Source organism: Ambystoma mexicanum, chromosome 7p (genome assembly GCF_040938575.1).
Source record: "Ambystoma mexicanum isolate Mex_15411 chromosome 7p, UKY_AmexF1_1, whole genome shotgun sequence".
Lineage (NCBI taxonomy): Eukaryota > Metazoa > Chordata > Amphibia > Caudata > Ambystomatidae > Ambystoma > Ambystoma mexicanum.
The window spans coordinates 325,258,253-325,284,584 of NC_090939.1; the positions used below are offsets into that span (position 1 = coordinate 325,258,253).

General features: G+C 46.7%; 1 protein-coding gene across 2 annotated transcripts in view; it reads right to left on the reverse strand.

Annotated features, from left to right (window-relative positions):
• The window catches only part of JAM2 (junctional adhesion molecule 2), a 653,454-nt gene extending 627,406 nt beyond the window's left edge, over positions 1–26,048 (reverse strand). For both annotated transcript variants that reach the window (XM_069636390.1, XM_069636389.1), the window contains exon 1: positions 25,649–26,048. In XM_069636390.1, coding sequence (XP_069492491.1) covers positions 25,649–25,700 — 52 coding nt within the window. In that variant the 5' untranslated portion in view covers positions 25,701–26,048. The remainder of the gene's footprint in view (positions 1–25,648) is intronic.
• Between the last annotated feature and the right edge of the window lie 284 nt (positions 26,049–26,332).

A 26,332-nucleotide genomic window follows, 5' to 3' on the forward strand; every position in this document is an offset into this window, starting at 1 on the left:
AAGTTTAACTCCAGTCCGGACTAACAAAATGCCTGCAACCATCCCCCACCCCAAACAAGATGCTCTGCTTAAAATGTATCTCCCCACCCCCATCGGCCCCTCGCTCCAGTGTGTACATGTTTACCCCCCCTATGGATGGTGCCCCATTCCCCGAGTGGTGTTTGAGCCCTTTACTGGGGGCGGGATTGCGCGTTGTGTGGGAACTGTCCCATTTTTTAAACTATTGGATTGTGCGGTAGGGTAGAACTGAGATACATAAATTGAGCTGTGTGTGAATTGCAACCGTTTTACAGTGGTGAGGTTTGCTGGAGAACAGGGTCTTGGTGCGTTGGTATAACAACATGGGAATTGCACCCCGTTTGGGAAGGAAGGAGGTTGTTGGGTAGGGTTGTGTTATATGGGCCGAGCTGTGTTGGAAATGTCCCAGTGTTGGCACCACTGGATGTTGCTGAAGAGCAGGATTGAGATGCATGAATGGAGCTGTGTGGGAACTGTCCCCATTTTTGTACCACATGGTGTTGGTGAAGGGCAGGGTTGAGGTGCATGGTTAGAGTGGTGTGGGGATTCTCTCAGTTTAGATTGGTCGTTGCTGGAGCAATGGACCGAGGTTCATGGCTAGATGAAATGAGCTCATTTTTGGAATCGGGGTGAGGACAAGGGTATGTACTCCCCTGGTATGCGATGTGCAATATTTGTAGTGCGTACTGTTGTGAGAGGGTGCAGTGAGTGCAGCATAACTGCGGTCAAGGAAGGTTCCCCTCCCTGTTGATAGTGGAACCTGGGAACGCTGCCGACGCATAGACCCTCTCTGCGCACGCCGCAGCAGAGCTGTTTCCTTAGCATTGATGTCACTCTTTGACTAAGTTATCTGTAGCTTGGGGAGTTAGGGATGCCAGAAATCACTGGCATTGTTCAGCACCAGCCCATTATAAACTCAACGGACCAGTTGCAAATGGTGTAATTCCAGCAAAGATCACAGGTTGTTTCCTGGCGGCTCAGTCTGTACAGAACACCTCCCCGAAGGCCAAGGCTCTGTCAGGATGTGCTGCTGCTCCTCCGCTCCCCCACACTTCCCTTCTTTCTTTAAGGTTAGTTGTGAAATGCCAGAATACCGTGCTAGGTTAATGTGTTAACAATAATGCCAAGTTTTATACATAGTGCTTCATGTTGGAATCCTCTTGCTTCACAGTGCTGTAACAGTAGGTACTGTTAGTACCCAATTTAATAGGGCACCATTTTTCCATTTTGGGAACATGAAGACCTGAACTGGTCCGAACGGTTGCACGTTGGTGTATGATCGTTGGTTTCTGAAGGGAGCCCATCACTCGCTGAGCTAGCCCATCTTTCTGTGCTTGTAGTCGGGCCAGTGCTGGATCAGATTCACTTCCGATTCTTGTGTCTTCTGCATCACTTCCTGTGTTGGGGCCTGTCTTCTTTGCGAGGGACACTACCCGTCAAGGTGGGGTGCTCTGGGCCTATTTGTGTCCCTGGTGGTGTGTGATCCGGTAAGCCCTGCACTTTATGGCCCCTCGCTCTTGTTGGCCTCTCCCTTAGTTTTGTGTCTTCTGGATTCCTTTAATCCCGCTTGCTACTGGGTGCCCTTTCTCCCTCACAGTAGTGTCCTTATAGCTCCTGGGTGTCCCCGGTTATCAGGACTAGCACCTTATTCTGTAGTGTCTCCTTTTCACTCCTGCTGCAATTGAAGTGTCTTGCTTGGTTTCAGACCAATGGGATTGCAGCATACAGTGATGTGCATTTCATCTAGTGTTTTAAACTGTAAACTATACAGATATAATTGGTTTCTTTCATCTTGGCAAGTTGAGGAAATGTGTAGCACACGTACACAGATCTCCATTTGTGGCTGCCTAGCCTTAGAGCAATATGCTATCATGCAGGCATAGTCCAGAAGTGTGTTATCGTGTGACCCCATTCAGACATCCCTGGCTTTTTAACCAACTACAGTTAACATGCTGGAATCATTGACCCCGGACCCAGGAACGCCAGGAATACTGGGGTCAGGAGCCTTCCGTGGTCCCTGGTTTTTCCCCCTCCCCCTCTTTACTCTCCATTCATATGTTCGGGGGTGACAGAACAGGATCCTTTCTGAGAATCATTGAAACCTAGAGAAAGCAAAATGGTAGCCCAGCGGGCCTCCATCTCATACAAATCACATGGAAGTGAGACAACAAGCGGACAAGATGCCGCAACTCAGGACAAGATGCCGCAACTCACACTGTAGGCTATTTCACCAAAAAAGATGCTATATTTAAGACTGTGGCTAAAATGTAGAGAAATGTATTATTTTTCTCCCATTTAGAAACATGCCATAGTTACGACTACAAGTGAAAACTACTTAGGCTTTCAAAACCTCCTAATAATAATTATAATTTCATGTTATATAGCGCAAGGAACTGTGGTGTTATCATTATCTAACTAAAGGTACTTTCCAGAGTACTCCCACCGAAAAGCCTTTGATATGGACTAAAGATTCTTATTGGTTAGAATTTTCCATGAGTGTCTCTTCTCCTTTCAGTTGTGATTTTATTCTGAGGAATCCTTGTTGTGCACTTTTCGGCAACTGCCGGACTTTGGGACAGATTTTCCCAGAACCGTGATTTGGCAAAAAAAATCTTTTCGGATAAAGATAAACTATTTGCAGCCTTCAGTTGGTTAAGTGTGCTCGAAATTTAAATGGTGCTAAAAGAAGGATTCAAACCAAGGTCGTTAAGACCAGGGACAAGACACTAAGACACAAGACCACTTGAAAGATCTCTCAGGATGTCTCTAAAATCTCTTGCCACGGTTGTACTGTGCCACTCTGCAGGACATATTTTAATAAAGCTTTTTAGGTTTTAAAGGTGTGCACCTTTTATACTTAGCTTGCTACTTTATAGCAAACATTCTTCCCTTGTTTTATTTTCTTAGGTGTTAATGATACATTTTCGGAGAGGCAAATATTTGGGGGGTGACGAGAGCAAATGCTCCCTCCCTCCAAACATCAGTCACTGGTGGGATCCCACAACCACCCACTCTTCCTCATGGTACCCCACAAGTCCCGGGTAGGATCCCACAGTAAAACATTTCCATTTCCAGAACTGGTTTTCGCTCCAAAACACCTTCCTTCTGAAGCTATTACAGTGACCACGAATATTGCAAATTGCCACACTGGACAAGCTGTGTAGCTGTTCTCAGCTGTAGATCCTTGGCAGTCTCAATGCCCCATTGCGTTCATTAGCATCTAACATCTGGAAATGTTACTGTTAAAATGTGAACTCTTTGGCCCCATGCCTCAAATCTCCATTTGTTTAGGCACATAGATGTGTTTGGCCTTGTGCTTACAAGTGCAAGGTAGAGGCATGTATTGCGTATGGTGTTATGGAAAGGAGACAGACTCTGCCAGTAGCCGGCTAACCCTCTTCTTGGCTGCGCTTTCCAGAGCTCGAAGTGGGCGGGAACTAAAGGGTACAACGTTTCTCTACTTTTTGAGAAAATCCACCATTGTTCTGTTTCTTTTTGTCACCCAGAACACCGTTCCTGAATGACAGGCATAGGACACTGTTTTTTGCAACCACCGTGCTGGGTGTTAAAACCTGGAACCTGCAGGAAATACTATAGTGCCAAATCTTGCTCAGCTATCTTGCAGACACTGGTTTGTGTTTATTTCAATAGCCTGCTTGGAATATAATGGCCAACATGGGCTGGCTCCTCTGATATCATATCATAGTAAGTAAGCATTGGGACATGTTTATTATTTTGTACAAGGTAGTGCTGCTTATGTGCTTACAGGTGCCTAGTATGTGTCATCAAAATCGTTTTCCTACTGTCTGTATTGCCTATATATAATTTGCAGAAAGGATTAGATCCACATGCTCGGCACTACATTTGTTGTTGCTATAGTATCATTCACTTGTTTAATCAACCTGTATTTATGAAACACAGAGGCTTTAATTTGACTTCTGAAACCTAACACTTTGAGTAGATGTGATGGTAAGGGAAGTGCAATGGGATCCATTCACAGCAGAAGACGTGAGCAATGTGTTGGGTGGAGGTAATGGGCTTGTGGCAATCAGTAACAAAATGAGGACGGTTGGTTGAGAATGGTTAGGATCTGAAGTGGAGTGGGGGGGCGCCAATCTGACAGTTTGCCTAGGGTGGCAAAATTCCTTGCACCGGCCCTGATGTTTCTGAGAACTCAAAGACGGACAGAGGGACATTTAGTTTAATCGTTTTCCCTAAAGCAGGGCAGCCCTGGAGGCCTACCCAACTTTGCTCCTCCCTACCACTACTAAATGTTCTATCATAATCCGCCTTTGTCTCTCTGACAGGGAAAAGCGCTTCGACACAATGAACTATGGCAGTAGGCACTATACAAATGCAAGATAACATAACATAACACAGACTCAAGGGCAGAGTCAAGTATAACAACTACAGGAAACATAACTTCCCCAGACTGTCTTGTTATCATGCCATTGTAAGCCTTGGCGATGTATCCGACGGCCAATCACCGTTTAAACATGTTTCTAGTGAAAACAATGGAGCTGATTGCTGAGCAGTTTTATTCCTGAAAGTAACACGGCGCCGGGCTGTAATTCAGTTACTGTTTCTCTATCACTACAGCAGAGCGCAGATAACAAGTGTAGACAGCAGTGAGAGGGATAATTCCTGCTTCTGCACCACTTTCGGGAAAATTAAGTTCAATTTCCCGTTTCATATAAATGTGTGTGCAATGTGCCCCTCCATTTTATAATGTATCAGCATAATGTTTTAGCCTTTAGATAATCACTTTTAGAATTCTTGTTCTGCATGAGCCGACAGAATGCTCCATTTGTGGCATAGTCTGGTTTACAAGACATGGCAGCATATCTCTTCAGATAACTCCTCTGTTTGGATGCCTTCATCAAGTAAAGTGTGTACTTGTAATCATATGCATTTATTGGTATGCTGAGCGGTGCTTTTCGATCTCATGATCGGGGTGCTTTGCGATCTCATGATCGGGGTGCTTTGCGATCTCATGGTCAGTAGATGAAATGGCTAGAAGGGGAGATTTAGGCTTAGGGGGCAGACTGGCTAGATGAGCTTCTGGGGCTCTGATGAGAGTAAATTAGAAAAATATGTGTTAGGGTTATGGTGTGACTGCCCTGAAAAGAAGACCTGCATCTATAATGGCGACTGCTCAACAACTACATTGTATGGTTTTGAAGGAGAGTGTTCATAAAATGATATTCAGGGTTCTCATTGAGACTGGTTGCACTGGCTGTGATGTAACAAACACACGTGCTGTGGTTGTTTAGAATGCTGCAGACAGATTCCGTAGTCATTGGTGACAAGCTTAGTTGGTCCACAAATTCAAATCAATGACAATATTTGAATCACCATTTTCTAGTAGTGTTTACCTTCAATGGATCTAGGCTGCTGGTAATTTTGTTTTCATTGATCGATGCTAGTTGAGGTCACCCATGTTACATTAACAGGGAAATTGCCCGAAGAGTTATCTGATCGACATGAAGATGAATATGGAAACATTGACATGGGATTGGGCAAATGGATCCACAAATGGAAGAGTATGGCCCACTCTTGTCACTGGAGAATGATAGGAGGATAGTGAGGTGGTGCAGAATCCCCAGTGATTCACTGCGAGGTATGCAGGAAAGCATTTCTGGGAGCTGCAAATTTGAGGGCTCATAGTTTTCATGTCCTCTGCAGTACAGAATATGTTCAAACCAAATGGGCCTCAACGAATCGGCTCACAATAACGTATAGGCAGGGAATGAAATGAGACGTAAGCGTAGACCTCTGACTCCTGAGGAGTGAATGTCATGAAGTAAAGAACCAATAGTGTCAAGATGGGAGCCCAAGCTGACCTTCTCATCTTTAATACATCAGCTTTAGCGAGAGGGCCTCTGTGTAGTGTTAATTGATTAATCTTTAATAGCGCATAATGGGGACTAGTCTCTAAGCGCTGGACCATGCGTTGTCTTGCTTCCAAGACAAACCTTGTTGCCCCTGAACTATCCTTCCTAGTGTTTGTAGTGTCGTGTGTGAAGCCTGCTCCTGCATCACGTGAGCAGGGAGTGATGTCATGGGCACGGGGTGGTGGCTGGAGGAAGTGACAGGAAAGGGAAGTTCAGTTTGGAAAGGGAAGCCAATGAATAAAGTCCCATATCCCTATGTTCTGGTCTCCGCTCCTTATTGTGTCTGTATTTATTTATTTATGTATTTTTCACTTGTTAGGCACTCATACAGCAAGTACATACTTTTTCAAAGCGCCCACAGGGCAACGGAGGGAACAAGGGAGTGATACATATTGAATGCACAACAGAGGAGGGGAAAGGAAAAGACAAACCTAATATGCCTTGTGAGTATTTAGAACGTGCAGGTGCAGCAAGGAAAAAGGGCAGAGGGGATAGGTGCTGGAGTGTCCTTGCTTATGAGTGAGCAACAGATGAAGTGCATGGTGAGGTAAGTGCTACATGACCTGGAGCCGTGTTGGGTGTAAGTGCGAGCCTCCAAGGTGGAGGGAGTGCCAATGTAAGTGCTGAGAGTAGACAGAAGCTGGGGCGATTGGGTGTGGGAGGTCAGCGGCCCCGAGGATGCATAAGGGCCTAGGACACCAAACACAGCAACTCTGAGATTAGCAGAGGAGAGAAGATGGGAAGTAGGAGGTAAAGAGGAAAGTCTTGAGGAAATTTAAGCAAGTGCTGCTCAAGGCCCAGGGGATGGGGGAGGCAGTTCCATAGTAGGGAGCCAGCTGAGGAAAGTGATCGAACACATGACCTTTGTTTAGCAAAGCGCTTTACGCACAACAAATTAGTGCCAGAGGAACATAGAGGCCTGGAGGGGGAGTATTTAGTGAGATAAAGTTGAAGATAGTGAGGTCCCCGGGCCCAGACAGCCTTGTGGATGGTGCTGAGGGATTTGCATTTAATCCGTGCAGCATCCGGGAGCCAGTGAAGACTTTTTAGGGCAGGAGAGATGCAGTCTCTTGGCTTAAGGCCAAGGATAATTCTTGTTGCCCTATTCTGGATTAGCTGGAGAGGTTGCAGAGAGGAAGAAGGTAAATTCAGGAGGGGGCTATTGCAACAGTCATGCCTAGAGAGAACCAGGGCTCGGGTAACAATGAGCTTCTGGGTAAAAGTGATAAAAGGGAGAATTCCTTTGAGAAGGAATAGCAGAAAGTGAGACTTCTTGACAATGTTCTGAGTGTGAGGGAGGAAGGAGAGAGAGGAGTCGAAGATGACTCCAAGGTTTCTGGCTTCAGAAGAAGGAGCAGTGGGAGAGCCATGGAGGAAGGCCACAGAGAAGGAAAGAAAGAGAGGGTGCAGTTGTCCCAATGGGAAGGGTCTCAGTTTTACAGGCGTTGAGGCAGAGATTGTTGTATGAACCACGGGGTGCGTGTGGGTTCACATCAGTAGGTGTATACCTAGTTCCGGAGGGACATTACAGTGTTGTTCTAGTCTTCCTCCATTCCAGATGATGCCCATTTCCGAATTTCATTAGCAATGTGTGTTCCTTTTATGTGCAATAATGAATTACTAGCATAATACCAGAGAGATTGGAATAAGAGCTAAATACAGCAACAGGTGTCTTCGTTTATGTGTTATATTTGCAAACCAGGCACCTCCATCACTGGTAGCACCCACTTAATGGGTGGTGAGACATGGAGGATTATAGAGGGGATATGCTAAGTGCAAAGCACATCACCCTATCTGATAGCTTCGGAATTCAGCCGCTGTCGAGATTAAACAAGCCCTCTACAGGTCCAGGACCAGCCCTAGCAGCCAGTCAGAGCCTGCCTGCAGACACAGGCCAGCAATGCGCATGGCCAACGGCCATGTTTCCTGGGCACAAAGCATGCCCAACAACACATGTGCTTGTAGGCTGATGACAATAAAGGCAAAGAGTGCTGCCTTCAGGATAATATATAGGAAGTTTAGGGAACGGCACACTCGCACAGCCCGAACATGTGCAGTGCAATACATGCCTGTGGCTGCGATGCAGCTCACTTGAGGCCTCCTTCTGTTCAGGTAGCAGGCAAGAAGGAGGGAGTGGGGTAAAATGGCGCCCATCTCCAAGGTTTTGGATTCCTGGTGCCAGAAGTTCCTGAGGAGCTGAAGCACAAAAGAGAGAGTTCAGGGGGTCTAAGTGATGTGTTGTATCCCTTTGTGGATAGATGGAGTGTGGGCCAGTTATGCGGCCAATGTGGCGAGCGGCAGCTCTGAGGGCATGGGATGCCAGCTTGACAATGTGCATACTGTAACTTGCCATCGTTGAGGTTGGCATCACCATTTCTAGGGGAAATTCAGATCGGCCTACATTGCACTGCGAAACCCAGGAGGTCACTTTAAGACATCTAGATGCCAGTATGATATTGCGCTTTGCTGTTACTTTTTGTGTCTGGCATCATAAAGTGTTATGGGCAACGTCGATTCCAGAATGACAATCTGTTTTACTGGCATGGAATTGTTTATGCTACCATCCCAATTCCTCTAGGCAATACAGGCGTTAGCATGAAAACCTGCTTTGTGTGACACTGACATTGCTTTGCTGAAACTGGCATACGTTTCTTGCGGAAATGTGGAGGCCAGCATGATGATCTGCATTACTAACTACATTTTGTGAATTGGCATCACACATTAAATTTCAATGGCTTATGATCACATTTCTCACAAAATATTACACTGTAAAATGCCGATTTTGACACATCAGTGCTTGCACCAATTTGGGGAAAATCTTTACAGACCACATCTTTAATCCTTCACCAACCGCCAAGGACTGGGGTATAAACTATGCTAATGTCATGTATTGCATTCATATGAAAACAACCCTTCAAATTAAGCTGTGGGAACGGACGCTGGGCAAGAGAGTTCCCGCCACAGGGACTCTTTGTTAGGCAAAGCTCCCACGTTTGCCCAAGGTGGAGTACTGCTCTTCAGATAAGCAGGGCAGCGCCCTTACAATGCCACCCTGCATTTCTGTTCACACAAAGTACGCAGTGTGTTGACCTGTCACACATCAGCCTCTCTTCCCTTGGCTTCTAACTCTCCCAACCGCTACGGGCACAAAGAAGACAGCCGGGGAAGAAAACAGAATGAAAAGAAACATTTCTTAGAAGACACCGCGAAGTGGAAGGCCACTGCAGGGGACGTGCCCCAGCTGCACAAAGAGTGTCCTTGGCCAGTGAATAAGGCCCAATGAGATACCAACAATTAACGCGGTTGTGTCCGTTTCCAAATATTTATAAAAGGGCGCCCAGCAAACTCAATTGTGACGTATTGCTTACACGGCCCGTGCTAGGAATGGTACACCCTAACACCCGGCCCAAATGGAAACGTGGGGCCTACAGGTTGCTCGCTGATAAATGCAGCATGTGCATTCATCCACTGGGCTACATTTCAGATTCAGCTTTGATTTTTGTAAAGCATAGAAACCCGATTGGAAAAACATGAGATGTGTGAGTCTGAAGGAGGGGAAAAGTGGGTCCATCTGGTACAGCAGCTCTTTGGGTTGGTGACCCTGCTGCGGCGATTTATGCAACCCAAGTGTTACATGTTGGTCTCCCAGGGTGGATGACAGACTCAGGCTCTTTGACACTCCATACTCCATAGGGAGGCTAGTGGAAGGGTTGTGGGCTACCTAAGTGCAGCTGCTGGGCCTAAGAACAGTAATACATTCATACATCTAGCAGGAACAGTAGAACTGTACCTTTCTTGTGAGGCCTCCCTTTGCAGGTATAGTTTAGCATCACCAGCTCTATACTTGGGTACATAATTAACAAGTATTAAAAACAAATAGTGTTATGTCATTCGTGCCGCCTTTACTTTAGGAACGCATAGCTCTTGGGCTGCTCCCATGTCGGGTGGTTTTTCCTTTGAATTACAGGACTTTTAGTTTGAGAACTTCCATTATAAATCCATGACTGCAAGGAACAGAATACAAACAAACTGCAAAGCCTCTTTCTATTCCAATATGAGATCAACTTTTGTGCTGCCAAAATACAATACATTGCAAAGTCACTGGACTAATTGTATGCAAATGTGCAATGTACATGTGCACATCACTACATGTTTACGAACAATATGTGCTTAAATGGTATTTTTAAAAGCTTGCTTTTTCGCATATTTAATATCTTGCGATTTATTTCCATAAATGTACAAATCATACCTTCATATCTGTGCAAATGTTTGCTCTTACACTTTTTCAGTTTTTGCACACACCAAATTTAAATGTTTACACTACCATTTAAAGTGCTTTCACCATGTCCCCCTTCTCCACGCTCATGGCCAGTTTCTCATGAGCCACTTCCCCAGATATATTTGGGCACAGAGCATAACACTCCCGTAGAGCAAACTGAAGGAGTTGGGTTGCATTGGTCTGAATTGCTGCTGGCATTTCATGGGTAAGTGGTAATGAGAGAACATGAAGTAAAAGCAGAAGTCGTTGTGCTGCCAGTAGGGTTTAGAGGTTGTACCACACAGACACCATGTGAAGCTGGTTGACATATTGGATGGACATCCCGTACAGAACCTGACTGCTCCCCTCACAACTGCAGTCCCTACCTCCCAACGCCACGAGTGTCACTGAAGAACACCAAGTACCGTGCGACCACCAAGCCAACAGAGATGATAGAGCTTGATGTCCTATCAGTACATAGTGTAGCCGACCACCCGAGCAATGACTCCACAGAGATTCTAGACCCTCCGAGCAATGCTTCCACAGAGATTCTAAACCCTCCGAGCAATGCCTCCACGCAGATTCTAGACCCTCCGAGCAATGACTCTACATAGATGCTAGACCCTCCGAGCAATACCGCCACAGAGATTCTACACCCTCCAAGCAATGCCTCCACAGAAATTCTAGACCGTCCGAGCAATGCCTTCACAGAGATTCAAGACCCTCTGAGCAATGCCTCCACGGAGATTATAGACCCTAAGAGCAATGACTCCACAGAGATTCTAGACCCTCCGAGCAATGCTTCCACAGAGATTCTAAACCCTCCGAGCAATGCTTCCACAGAGATTCTAAACCCTCCGAGCAATGCCTCCACATAGATTGTAAACCCTCAGAGCAATGCCTCCACAGAGATTCTAGACCCTCCAAGCAATGCCTCCACATAGATTCTAGACCCTCTGAGCAATACCTCCACATAGATTTTAGACCCTCTAAGCAATCCTTCCACAGAGATTCTAAACCCTCCGAACAATGTCTCCACATAGATTGTAAACCCTCCGAGCAATGCCTCCACAGAGATTCTAGACCCTCCAAGCAATGCCTCCACATAGATTCTAGACCCTCCGAGCAATGCTTCCACAGAGATTCTAGACCCTCCGGGCAATGCTTCCACAGAGATTCTAAACCCTCCAAGCAATGCCTCCACTGAGATTCTAGACCCTCCGAGCAATGCCTCCACAGAGATTCTAGTTTAGGTATTCCATCTGTCATTAGAGCAGCATAATGGTCAGCAAGCTTAGAGATGGGGAAACCTTTAGTATTACAACAATCCCAAAGCAAGGTTGTGTCCCTTCTATTATCCAATCACACTAATGAATATGAGTATTACAATCTTTATATTATAAAAATGTTAGCAACAGTAATAAACTCAGTGGCACTCAGATATGCATGCTTAGATTTGCAGCAACCGCTGGAGTAACTCATGTAACCACCCTGTATTGCACATTAGTTGATTTCAGCCATGTGCGAGTAGATTCCGTCTTCCGGTGACACAATGTACTTACTACTTGGTTGAATAGTCTTGTCTACGTACTACCTTCTCCATAATGCACTGCTTTGCCTGAACCCCTGACTACAGTGGTGCACCATAGTACTTGAAGAAACTTTTAAAACAAATGTTCAAGTGTCGCTGAAAAAAGGGGCCCTTTTTATCTTTCACGGGTATCATTCAGTCAGGGACTCTTCTTCAACCGCTGCCAGAATCGTGACGCGCGCATGACAGTGAAACATATGTGTATTTATTTTAAGTGTTATTATGAAACATACTGTCACAATGGTGTGTGTGACAATTGTATCTGGATGTTGAACGTTTGAGATTGCATTTCTGCAGCAAGTCAGCGGTGGAGAAGAGTCATGTTGGAACCCGCCTTGTGTGGGCCGCCAGACGCCTGTGTTTAGGAACTAAGGGGTGGGGGTGCTGCTGTTTACGCAATGCATCACGATACGCGTCCCACCTCACCGGGCCCCTGGAGACAGAATGAGCCACTGCAGACGTTTTCCTTTATACTCTGGGCCACTGTTTTCACATTCTCTCTGCTACCATGAGGGATAGCTTGTGAGGGTTACCTTGAGGCTACATATATCTCAAAGAACTGCATGTTTAAACTTCCTTTCTATGGACGAACTAAGCACAACGCAACATTGCTTCTCTTGCATTCTTACCTACAGGGAAAGGCCAGGGCACTTGACAAAACTTTCAAAACAACTTTTCCAACTAATTCAATACATGATGTAGTGAAACAAAGGGGCGGTTTACTATTCACACTGTCAACGTTCAGTCAACAACTCAAAAAATACACTTTTCCCCATACTCCCAGAAGAGTAAAGTTAAGACAAAATATGCACATTGTATTTTCGGGGTGCGTTTCTAATACACTCTCCATATGTAGTGTTGATGGATGTGTTTTGCTCAGACTCACTACCACTTGGTGCAACCCATGCACAGCTACAGAGGACCCAAGTCACGGAAAAGTACACATTTATCCCAGAATGCCTACAAGCTGCAAACGGCCCTGCGCGAGCTGGCATGCAAAAATTACTCTGCATGCTCCGCGTATTTGTAGAATCCTTCCACCAAATGAACCGTATTTGCAAGTCGCGGCCAGGCCACCCCTGACGCGCCCCCACGTAAACTCAAAACAGCCAGAAACAGCTACATTTGCGTGGTCTCCAGAGGCGCATAGATGCAACCTGTAAACAGTGCATGGGGTCCCTGCAAGCATGCTTGCACCTAGGGGAGCCTGTGCAGCAATCCCCGCAACTGTCACCGGCAGCCCGAGTACATGCGTAAGATTTCTTGTAACTCAGTTGTAACTCGGGAAAATCTGCATGCAAACCCCTGCAAACCGTTCCTGCACCCCGTTTCTCTGCATACGCACACCCCTAAATATGACCGGAACCCCGTCTGCATGCACACACCCTTAAATCCGACATGCAGACTCACCTCCAAGTTGCAAATCCCCTGTACAAGTCTGTATGCCTGCTTTCGGGTGGCGGAGCGATGTAGTGATTTCCGTGGGCATTTCGCAGGCGAGAGGTTGCGCGGTCACATACATGAATACGCTTTGTTTCGTACACTTATGGGCGTGCGATGGACTGCCTGCCTGCCATCCCTCGTAGCGCTCACTTTTCGGCATGTTCTTCCCCATTTTCTGTGTCGCGCTCACAAATCCGCCCTCTGCATAGGCCTTGACCGCGCCCTGTGTGGTCTCTTGCAAAAGGCACTCTGCCGCCCGCGTAGACACGTGCAGCATGCTGGAAATTCACGCAAATCGGCAAAATATCTTATGCAGTCGATTCCATGAATCGACGGACGGGATTCTGCACGCATTTTGTCAGGCAAATCCAGAGGCGTAGCCAGGATTGTCTAGCAAATGGGGCCTGATGCTAATGTAGTTGGGCCCACTGCACTGACACAAATATCTGTAAATGCCCACACAGCGCTGCTGAGTGGGCATTTACAGATTTTGGGTGGGCCTTGGCCCTCAGGCCCTACCCTGCCTACGCCTCTGGGCAAATCCACTATTTCCCGTGCAAATAATTCCGTCAATCGGGCCCTTGTATTCAAAACAAGAACTGCTCTGAAATGAATGTTGAAGTTTTACGCATTGCTGGCCAAAGCATCACTTCGGTGGGATCTTGAAATGCCTAAAATATCAGCAACATGCGGGAGCTGTCACTGCGGATAATCATGTGCTGCTTCTCGAATGTGCCCACCAGTATTTCTTCAGAATAGGGGGGGGTGTACTGTACCCCACCACGCTGAACCGATTAAAAGGCTGGTGCACGAATGCTTCAGCTGTTTCTCACTAACACAGACTATGTGCATAAGCTTACAGGTTGTTTCTATGTGTTTACATGTGGGTAAGGCGTTTGCGATTTTCTCTCTCAGAAATGAAATCCTAGTTTTGCACTAGAATATGTTCTAATCCTGTAGGTTTGCGGCATGCCAAGGGTTGCTACGCCGCTTTCAGCTCTGCCTCGTGTGCGCGGCAGCGACAGCATCTTGGAAGAATAAAGTGGGGATGTGGAAGGACTCAAAAGCATAAACGTCTTCTATATGGAGAGTGAGGTACAGCAGAGAGTAATGATGACATGGCCACTCCCTAGGGCACAGATGCCACTAGTGCGACCTCGCATCCTGTGAGCTGCCTGGGATTGCTCTTGCTGCACTGCTGTTGTCATGTGTCTGAACTACTGAGGTTTGTTAGGAGTAGATGGTTAAGGGTCAGTGATTTGGGCAGTGTGGATCAGGAGTTTTTCCTAGTATACAGTTTTTGTGAGGAGGAAATTTGCTTGGGTGTATTGTACATATTGTCCTGGTGTGTGTGCGTGGACCTCTGGAGGTGGTTTGTGCTGACTGGTGATTTTATTCTGAGACAGTTAGGAGGAGAAAGGAGTGTCCCCTAGGCGCCATATTCTATAAAGTAACCGCTTGCTGATCTCCTGATATATGCAATTGAGCTTCCTAGTGCCTGGGACAATGGGGCGCTGTGAAGAATATCATCTGACATGTTACACCCCATGACGCGTCTGGACTGTGGTGGATGTGTGATGCAGTGGTGCAATGATATGATATGATAGGTTATTTATAACGCGCTTAATACCCAGAGGTTTCTAAGCGCGGACCCAGGGATCGAACCTGTGTTGCTCCGTGTCGTCTTTCTTCCAAGGTGAGCACTTTGTCCCTGAGCTATCTTCCTGAGACAATGGCTTGAGACATGTACCCTGTTTCTGGCTAGCACTCTTGGAGAGTGACAGGCTGCATTGTGTTCAGATTCCATGGGCCTCATTACGACTTTGGAGGTAGCCATGGGGCTATTAGCACCATGGCTGCCTCCAAAATCGTGTCTGGGTCCGGGTCCCTGAATGGGGAATTACCAGGCCATTCCGAGTATGGAGGGCCCGGTAATTCCTCCTTCAGGGAACCCGGGCCCGGTCCTTCCCCATTCCCATTTGAGCCCCCATAGGGCTCAATGGGAATGGGGAGGGAGCTAACAACAGGCCCACTCATAATGGGCACGTTGTTAGCTCCCTGGTTCCCTCGCGGGACCCGCTATGGACATCTGGATAAACCAGACGTCCACATCGGGTCCCGCGAGGGAACCTCGTAATAGTGCGGAGTGGGTTTAACGGCGCCGGCACCATTACCGGCGCCGTTAAACCCATTCCGCACATCTTATAATGAGGCCCCATGTCTGCCCAGGCGACTGCGTTTTGGGGGCACCTTTGTGGGCTTACTGTCTGTAGATTAGCCTGTTCCAAGATGTCAGAAGGTTTATTTACAGTTGGTTTCCTTTACATGGTCAAGTCAGAATGGTGTTGGAGGGATTCCTTCCAATCCAATGAAATTCTAACAGTATTTACGGGCAGGTCTTGCAGGAGGAAGGGGGGCCTCATAACCTCTGACACCCTCGCGTGCTTCATGTTTCCATGAGGGAAGCCGGTATCCTTGTTTCATGGTCCACCCTTCTCTGGTCAGTGAAATGTGATTCGGAGAAGATGATCAACAGGTCCGTTACCTGTGCGCAGAGCTGGTTCTCTCTTGGACTTCTCCACATAACGCTGGTTCCATTGCCAAAGCAGTGCAGAGGCCTAAAGGAAGCGTCGCCCATTCATTTATGCTATCAAGGACTCAAGAGCTTTGCGGTAATGCATACCCAAGTACGCATTGAGCGTTCTATTGGAGAACACCCACACATGGTATGACCATTGTCCTGGGATTGATTCTTCATACAGTTGGGTGGGCCATTGTTCTAGCAAATTCCTTGCTCTTTCTATGGTCCTTCTTCAGTGAGAGGTTTGTCACCCGCTGTTGCTATTCTTTTGGGTGAGTTAATGCACATGCTGTGAACATTCTTCTGGGAGTGCTTCTGCTCACACTTTGGGCATCATTCTTGTGAGTGAAGCTATGCACATGCTATGGCTTATCTTCTCAAAGCAATTCCTCTCAGGTTGTGGTCATCCATTTCGGGGATTTAATGCCCGATCCGTAGCAAAAAACAGACACTGCATCTTTGACCTCCTCGCCTTTGACAAACCTGACCTAGTTTTCATCACTGAAACTTGGTTCTCTGACGACTTCGCCCCAATCGCTAATGAAGCCTTCCCCCCTGACTACTCCCTCATCCCACTGAACCGTCCCTCCAGAGGAGGGGGAGTAGTATTCGTCTTCAAGTCTCTATTCCAAGCCTCAATCATCGACAATGTCGACCTTCCATTCCTTCCTGCAAATCTCTCCTCGTTAAACTATCCCTCTCCCCGTCGCTCTCACACAGCTTCCTAATAATCTACAGGCCCCCTGGCTACGATAGACAATTCGCAAACAACCTTTGTGACTCTATTGCCACCCTTCAACTAAACCATCCCAACCTCACCCTTCTTGGAGACTTCAACATATGGCTCGACATCCCCACCAACCCTATGACACACTCTCTGGTTGACGGTTTAGACGCAATTAACCTCCAACCCCATATAAATGGCCCGACTCTCTATAAAGGGCACATTCTTGATGCCATCTTTAGCTCCAACACCCTGATTCATTTAAAGCCCCCCATCCCTATCATCTGGTCCGATCACTTCATTCTCTCGTTCACCATTCGCTCACCCGACCCCCTTCCCGTCCTCGAATCTGAACCTCCGAATCTATGCAAATGCTGGAAAAAACGAATAATCGCCCCGGACCTAGCCGACGCACTCCTTCAGTCTCCACCACCTACCTGCCATCTCAACAAACAACTAACCCCTGACGCCTTTGACTCATGGCTCAACGCATCTCTGATGCGGCTCACACCCCCTTGCAAACCATCAAAGCGCCGTGGCCTCTTCCCCAGATGGTTCACTCCTGAGTTGAAGATCACTAAACAATTATATAAATACCTAGAACGCAAATGGCAGAAAGAAAAAACCCAGGATAGCAGGGCCACCTTGGCCCGACACCTCTATCAGTACAAGGCCGAAATCCGGAAAGCAAAAAAAGCCCACTACAACTCCCGAATCCTCATTCTCCCTCCACTTTTACACCACGGCTCTCAAAAGAACAAATACTCTAACCACCAAACTGGCTCTCTTACATCCACCTGGCAATTCTCCGCCCGTAGCGGCCAGCCCACCAGCAGCGACCACTACGCAACCAACATTCGAATCCTTTAGTCCAATATCACCGGAGCCTTCTATCTGTCCGCAAACCATCTGGCTCGCTGCTGGATCCTTGCGCAGCCACAACCCTCAAAGAAATGTTCGCTTCCACCTGCGCAGGAGAACACGCAATATCCATCATAAATGCCTCCCTCTCTTCTGGTATCTTTCCCGACGCATTCAAAATGGTTCATGTCAAACCTCTAATTTAAAAACCTTCGCTCGACCCTCTCGAACCCAAAAACTACCACCCCATCTCAAACACCAGGTTCCTTGCCAAAATCATTGACCGAACCGCCTACTCCCAACTAAATGCCTTTGTCGAAGCCAACAATCTCCTAGACCCCGCCCAATCAGGTTTCAGAGCCCGTCACGGAACTGAAACCACCCTAACCTCAATCTAGAATGACCTTAAGATGACAGCAGACTCCGCGGGATGCGCCGCACTAATCCTTTGCGACCTATCTGCCGCCTTTGACACAATCAATCACTCAATCCTCCTAGACCGCGTCCACTCTCTAGGAATTCGTAGAACCGCTCTTAAATGGATAGATTCATTCCTCTAAAGTTAGGTACCAAATAACGATACTCTCCACCTATACCTCCCAAGCCCGACCAGTCGACACGGGAGTCCCACCAGGAGCATGCCTACCTGCCCTCCTGTTCAATCTCTACTTGATCACCCTCCCACCAATTATTCGTTCACACAACATCCTGTGCTACAACTACGCCGACGACACTCAACTGAATCTAAAACTCCTGCACTCAAAACCAAACTCCCGACCTGACCTGGCCTCCTGCCTCCTTGACATAGAACTCGGGATGACCCAAAGCCACCTCCTGTTAAACCCCTCCAAAACGGAAATCATGGTATGTGGCAACTCCAAACTTCTTCCACACCCACTACCACGGCCATCCGCCATGGGCAACTCACCGACCCCCTCCAAATCAGTGAAAAATCTTGGATGCACCCTTGACTCTGACCTAACACTCTCGCGCCAAGTCAACAACGTCTCAAAATCCTGCCACTACCTCCTTAAAACCTTTAAGCGCATCTTTCCATATCTCTCCTTTCCCAACAGACTCTCCGCGGTCCAATCAATCGTTATATCAAGACTGGACTACGCAAACCCCTTATACCCCGGAGTCCACGCGTACCAACTGAATAAACTCCAAAGGGCACAAAACGCGGCAGCCAAATTGCTACTTGCGCTTGGCACAAGAGCCCACATCTCCCCTGCCCTAAGACGCTGCACTGGCTTCCAGTAGCTCGAAGGGTGACTTTCAAAACCTTATGCATCTCCCATCGAGCACTGCATAAAACTGGACCTCAATATCTTCAAGACAAGCTAAAACCCTATCACCCCCACGCACCCTAAAATCAAGCTCAGCCGGCCTCCTAGTCATACCGAAGACAAACTCAGTCAGATTAGGCGGATCATCATTCTCAGCCTTGGCCCCCACGCTATGGAACTCACTCCCACCCCACATCCGCCTAACTGAGGATTTAACGTCTTTCCGCAAACTGCTGAAAACCTAGCTCTTCCCCTAAAACCAACCCATACCAAACTAACCCAAACAGACTAGCAGCAACTCAATGACACCAATCCAACAAACTACCTGATGCCAGAAATCGGCAGCTAATAACCCCTAATATAAACTAGAAGGACAAACAGAATTAAACAAATAAAGTAGATCAAAGCAGTGAAATGGTTAATAAGAGTAAATCATACGGAAACAGTAAAGAGAGTTAAACTACTGAGATGGACAGAATGCATGAGGAGTGAACAAAGTGAATGACGTGGATGAAATAGTTAGAATGGATGAAGCAGGTGGAACAGATGAATGCGCTGAGTGGAAGAATGCATGAGTGGAAGAACAGATAACTATATAGTTCGAATGAGTGTGGAAATCGAATGAATAAGTAGATCGGATGAGTGTATAGAATGGATGAACATGTTGAGCGGATGAGTGTGTAGAGCGGCCGGTGTGTAGAGCGGACGAGCGAGTAGCACGGATTAGTGCGTAAATACAGAAAAGCGAGTAGAACGCAGGAGTGCGTAAAACAGATGAATGTGCAGAACAGATGAGCGTAAACTCCTGCGTCCTGTTTTACGCACTCCTGCGTTCTACTCGCTTTTCTGTATTTACGCACTCATCCGCGCTACTCGCTCGTCCGCTCTACACACTGGCCGCTCTACACACTCATCCGCTCAACATGTTCATCCATTCTATACACTCATGAGTGTGTAGAACAGATGAGTATGTGGAGCAGATGAGTATGTACAGCATGTGACAGCTCCAGGTCTGCAGTAGAAGCAAGTAGAGCGCATGAGTGTGGATAGCGGATGAATACGGAAGTGCCGAAAGTGTGTAGATCGCTGGAGCAGATGAATGTACAGACCGGATGGATGTATAGAGCGGATGAGTGTATAGAGCGGACGAGGGTATAGAGCGGATGAGTGTATAGAGCGGATGAGTGTACAGAGCAGATGAGTGTATAGAGCGGATGAGTGTATAGAGCAGATGAGTGTATAGAGTGGATGAGTGTATAGAGCGGAGGAGCGTGTAGAGGAGATGAGCGCGTAGAGGGGATGAGCACGTAGAGGGGATGAGCGCGTAGAGGGGATGAGTGCGTAGAGGAGATGAGTGTGTAGAGGAGGTGAGTGCGTAGAGGGGGTGAGTGCGTAGAGGGGGGTGAGTGCGTAGAGGGGGTGAGTGCGTAGAGGGGGTGAGTGCGTAGAGGGGTGAATGCATAGTATGTGTGAGAGCATAAAGCAGTTGAGTGCCTGGAGCGAGCGAGTGCCTGGAGTGAGCGAGTGCCTGGAGCTAATGGACGTGTTGTGTAGAGCGGATGAGTACGTAGAACGAACGAGCACGTAGAACGAACGAGCACAGATTGCATCGAATACTGATGAGTGCGTAGAATAGATAAGTACGTAGATGTGCTGAATGCGTAGAGCATGGGCCAGACAGGAGTGCATGCGTGGGGCAGACAAAAGTACATGCGTGGGGCAGACAAAAGTGCATGCATGGAGCAGACAAGAATGCATGCGTGGGGCTGACTGGAGTATGCAGAGCGGACTGGAGCGCCCGGGACTAGCGGGAATGCGTGACGTATATAATATGGCTTGGAATACAGAGAACGTTTGAAAGAGCATATAACCCATCATATCACACCACCACGTTTACTCTCTCCTTTACATCACCACTCAACTAGAACACAGAGATACTATGACACCATTCTGTATAACTGTTCTCATACCAACATCCGCCGTTCACTCCGTTCTAAGTAAACACTGCTAGTTACACTCCTCCCAGCCAGACGTTCTCCTCAGGCCTAACGCAGCCACATCCGGTCTGGATAAATCCTGCCAGAACGAACACATACTCCTGATCTCTCAACCACCACACCTACCGCTAAGAAGCAGCTATTACACGAATACCGCACGAGCCGCACACATACCCGGTGCTCACACGCACCTTTTGACTCCCTCTACTCTCTCTACTGATCTGAACTTCGGTTCCCAAGGGCGTTCAACCTACCAGCGCCTTCAGACCATACCAATGGTATATAAGGCGCTTTATAAATCAAAATAATATAACATAACATGTTTTGCGCATGCTGTATTATTCTCCTAAACGAGGATTTTCTGATACTCTGGCATTCTTCTGCTGTGGCATTCTTCGGATAGGGGTGGGCTTTCATCATGCTGTGGCCCTTCCTTTGAGAGAGGTTCTGCTCATGGTGAGGCCATTGCTCTTGGAAGGCTTTTGCACACATTCTGGACATTCTTCCAAGCGAGGATCTACTCAAGCTGTGGGCACTCGTACCTTCATTAATCCTCACCTGCTGTGTGTATTGCTCTGGAATCTATTGGCAATTGACCACTCTCACTAAGCCACTTAAGTGCTTCCCTCCTTGGTACTCCTAGCACTTACGCCCCCCCATCCCTTCTCTCTGCACTTGCACGTTCTAAGTGCTCACAAGGCCTAGTAGAACAGCCTCTATCTTTCATTGCTATATTTGAATTTAATTCCCATGTTCCCTCCCTGCTGCCCTGTGGGCGCTTTGAAACACAATTTACTTAATGCATAAGCACCTTACAAATTCACAATACATAAATAAATCTCATACATTTTAGAAAATGTCAATAAAAATATGCTGTATTTTTAATCCCAGTTGGTTGTTAAATTATGAGCTGTTTAAAAATAGCAGCTGTTTATGTTTTTACTGTTACAGCCCCTACTCTTAATGGAATGGGCGTTAATTTAGAAGAGATAACTACCATGCCTGAGCATTCTTCCAAATGATGGCCACACATGCTGATGCTTTCCACTGTGAGTTAGTAGGGACTGGCTGGGAGGATGCCCCTGGGAGGGGGCGCAGTCGTGCTGGGGTTGTCTCTTGGAGAAGTTGCATGTATCCTCTGTGGAAGTATACTCTTCTGTGAGGTCAGCTGCACACTGGGACATTGCTTTCAGCTAGAGAGCACCCCTCCTCGGTGCCTTCCAATCGGTTATATGTGATTTTACCGACCACAATAACAGAGTGGTGGTACATGTCATTGCGGTCAAAACACCGATTTTGGTTTTTAATTTTAGGGGTCCCCCCAAAACCCTCCGATTTTCCACCCTTATAACGCCAACCCAACACCTTCCAGACCCAGTGTAACTCCTTACCCCACTACCCTTTATATATTTATTTAATCTTTTCAGTGTTTTTCTGTGTTATTGCCCGCTCTGCTATGTACCACTCTATAATTTTCACAATGAAATGACTGGGTACCCTTCCAATGTCTGTCGTTCTTCTGGACGAGGATAAGAGGATTCGTGCAGGCAGCTTCACCTTCAGGTATATCATTGTCCTTTTGCCGTGCAAAAGTTGGAAGCGTGCTTCTGTGTTTCTCTGAGCGATACTGCATGTACCAATATCGCCCTGTGGCAGAAGGAGTGGCTGTGAGAAATGGAATTTTGTTTTAACAAATTCCTCTGCGAGAAGTTCTGAATGTTCTGGGGCATTCCTCTGGGAAATGTTACTTGCATGTTGGGGGCATTTCATAGAGATGACATGCACATTCGGGGAATTCCTCTGGGGGGATATGGCAATTATACTGTACACTTGCCACTTTGTAATGTTGAGCACACAGAGGCCTTGTCACCACCACACAGAAACATTACCATCTAATTAATTCTGGCAACACTGAATCACCAGCAACTAATTAATGCAGCCCACATAGCAAAGCTGATGCTGCTCCATATTGTATTTACCTACTGACTATACAGGCTAGAAAGATCACACATTTTGTTTAAATAATTGTATCACTCAAGTAACCCATATTAATACGTCCTCCAGGAACTCATTACAAGTATGCGTTTTTTATTTAGACATATGACTTTTTCGAGGTTGGCCTGTACAAATCGGCTGGTGTAGGTTTTCTTCCACTTTTGGACATTTTTTAGAGGAATAGTCTAAGAAGAAAGATATTTGTGGCAATTTGGTAAAAAGCTGAAGAAAATGCTCAATAGTTCCATTCATAGAGTGGCTAAACAAAACCAGCATTGGCACAGCCAGCAGGTTTGGGCTGCAGAATGTCAGTGAGCCGATAAATATCATGCATGAATAAAGGCCAGCGATACAATCCACACCAATACCGTTGTTAACAATCATTTAAAGCACTGAACACAGAACAGGCACACCCGTCAAACATACAAAGCACAGCGAAACAAATGGAGGTCCATCATGACTGTGACATTTGGGACTCCTTCAGTTAAATTGACTGAAAAGGCACCAATTGCAACTTAGTAACACAAATAGTGTTCTACATTTAGCACATCAAAAAGCATGAAGCACACTAGGGAGTAAGGGCACATCACTGGGTTACACATTTGCCAGCTACTACTATCCACAACATTCGTTTTTAGATACACTAAAGGCCTCATTACAGTTTATATTGTTTAGGCCGATTCCCACTGGCTGTAATTAACATTACTGCTGGTGGTAATCTGAGAAATTGCCCCAATTGTATGTGTCCTACCATACCAGTGAAACTGGTGCCGGATTTCTTGAAATACCACTATTGGTATTTCAGAAAATCTACTTCATTTTTTAAATGTATTTTTGTCTATTTATTTTCCACTTTCCACAATAGCAGTTCCTACCACTGCTGTATATTTTTCCAAATGCTCAAAAGGGGCATTTCTGAACCTTTTATGCATTGCATGGGAAAGGTGATGATAAGGTGTGCTTCAATGATGCCCACTTTTTCACTCCCTTCCAATGCCTCCAAGACATTTGCTTTTTCTTGTATAGAAGGGAAGCACTTGACGGTCCTTCCTTCTTTACAATGAGCAGTCAGTACTGGGATATCCAGTGATGCATTGCAGAACATGCTTGTGATCTTGGGCAAACACCATATACACTTAAACCTTATGTTCCAGTAGGAGGAACGGAAGAAAAATCAGTACTGAGAATTGCAGCTATAACTGATAAGATTTCTGCAAACTGTCCAAAGTAGATTTTGAACTTGTAAATAGCAAATTGCCAGTAGTAAATTGTAGGCGTGGGTTCATGCCAATAGCATTTATATTATGTTGACCGCAGGCCTCAATTACTCTTAGGTAATATTTTGTCTACATTTGTATGAAACATTACGCATTTTCTCAGAAAACATTACACGTTTTATTAACTGTAATGGGCATGTAACCAGTTAAAAACAAAGCTATGAAGTCAATAATTACACCTCGAAATGCTCATTTATTTATTTAAAGATTCAGAGCAGAAAAGGCTGGTAGACCACTCAGTGAGCAATCCAAGCAATACAAGACCATTGATGGATTGTACGGTACAATGGGCCCTCCAGCGCAATTACTTGTGCACCCTTGGTGCAATGTTGCTGGAGAATTGTTAAAGCAGCTTAAAAGCCTTCTCATCAGTGTATTGAGGTCAACATGTTTCTCTAAAGTAGAATTAATGAGTATGAATGTTTGTGTGCGTAGCACTATTTCTGAAAACTATCATTGGGTGACCATGTTTACTCACGCATCGTCCATCTACTCAGCTGTCTACAGTCAAGCGATTGTAATCCATTCTATGTGAAAATACAACTTGACTGGCAGGAAGAAAGCAGCGGTCCCCCCCCCCCAAGCAACGGTTACTCCTTGATGTGCCAAATAGACCTGGCTAAACCCTGGAGCGTGCAGAACACATGCTAGCAGAGAAATGGGAACACAATCTAGAATGCTGAGACAACGGAGGGACGGGTGGCAAACTAGATAACATTATGAATCGGAAGCATCTCAAATGATCTTCAAGCGCAAAGCCACAGCACTAAACATTGGCCAAGCCAGAAGGTCTTGCCTTGCAAATGTAAAGATAAGACTTTTTTTCCCCCCTATCTGGGTTACACAAGGAAATCTTACCCTCCATATATACAAAGCCTGGCCAATGCTTCTAAGTGGGTTTCATTGTAATATCTTCATGTTTGCCACACTAGGGGGCTCTGCCTCTTGAAACAAAGAGCAGATAAGTGGGGTGAAGTGCCGAGGGTTGCCGAGGGCACAACCAAACGGCGCGGGGCCCCAGTCTTGCACCCACTAGCATTGTCTCCGCGTGGTCCAGCTACCTGCGAAGTCTTAAAAAACTGTTCTCGAGATTAAAGCAAATGTTTCTTTTTTTAACATACACCTGTTGATCCTTTGAAATCCCATAATTTGTGAAGAAAAACAGGGGGGACGAAATATGTGTGCAACAGTTTGATTTGTAACAGGTTTTTTCTTCATTTTTTTCCGTTATCTCCTGATTTGTATAACCAATTTGTGGCGTTTAATGAATAGGCGATGGTATTTTTCCAGGCACTTCTTTGGTTAGACTGCAGTGCATAATAAACAGAACAAAGAATACAATACGCCAACTTGCATAAGTTAAGAATGTCATTGTTATAAAGAAAACGTGCATTTGGAAAGTTTAAAAGGATCCGCTTATTTCTCTTCACTACCGCTTTGCTCGAGCCCTTCCTATCGACACAAAGGAGTCTTAACTTTTAAAGGAAGGAACCTCTCTCCACGCCGCATCCCCGTCTACTCCCGCTCTAAGTTTCCCTCGCAGCTGCCACAGAACGCTCCTCCGCGCTCCCACAGCTCAGTTCAGATAACGGGAGCAGAAACTCATTATCCCGAGAGGCAGCCAGCGCCTCCCTCCCCCCTGAGTCTAAAGTGGAACACAAACAAAGCGCAGAGCAGGGAACTCTCCCCATCTCTCCACAGACCGAAACCGTGAACTTACAGCAAACAGCCGCCAAGTACCCGAGCTGGACCGGTCGCCTCAGCATCGCCATGCTCCCCGGCGAGAAACCGCGCAGCTGTGGACCAACAGCTTCAGTGGGAACTCCGGAGCGGCGTGGGAAGAAGGACGACACTCTTCCGAGGACAAGAAGCAGCCCGGGCTGTGTGAGGAGAATTCCTCCAAGCTTCAAGTCCTCCTGCCCCCTCCTCCGCAGTCTTCAATGCCAAAGCCTAACGTGACGGACGCAACAGACTCCACTCCTGGGCGAGGGTGGGAGGATTCGGGGGGAGGCCGGGGACTCTGTATTTTGGGGTCCTAGCAACCATCTGCCTAGCGGAAAATACAGCCTGATTCAGTCCCGACTCGAGGGCTTTTCAGAGTTCACTTTGCTGTGTGCGTTTGAAAGAGAGACGCCACTCCCTCGGAAGAGGGTACCCAGGCCCCAGACAGCCTCCTGTTACCGCCCATCAGGCAGTGTGTACATCTGCGGATGTCATACCGTTCGTTGATAAGAGGTTATCGGCCCCACCGACCTTATATCACAGCTGTGGAAATAAGTGAGAACATTTAAGGTCACAAGCACAGTTCGCAAAAGTTCAAAACTTTAAAAGTTGAAATGAGGACGTTGTTGTGCTCAGGGGTGGACTGGCCTACAGCGAACTCTGGAGATTTCCCCATGGGCCT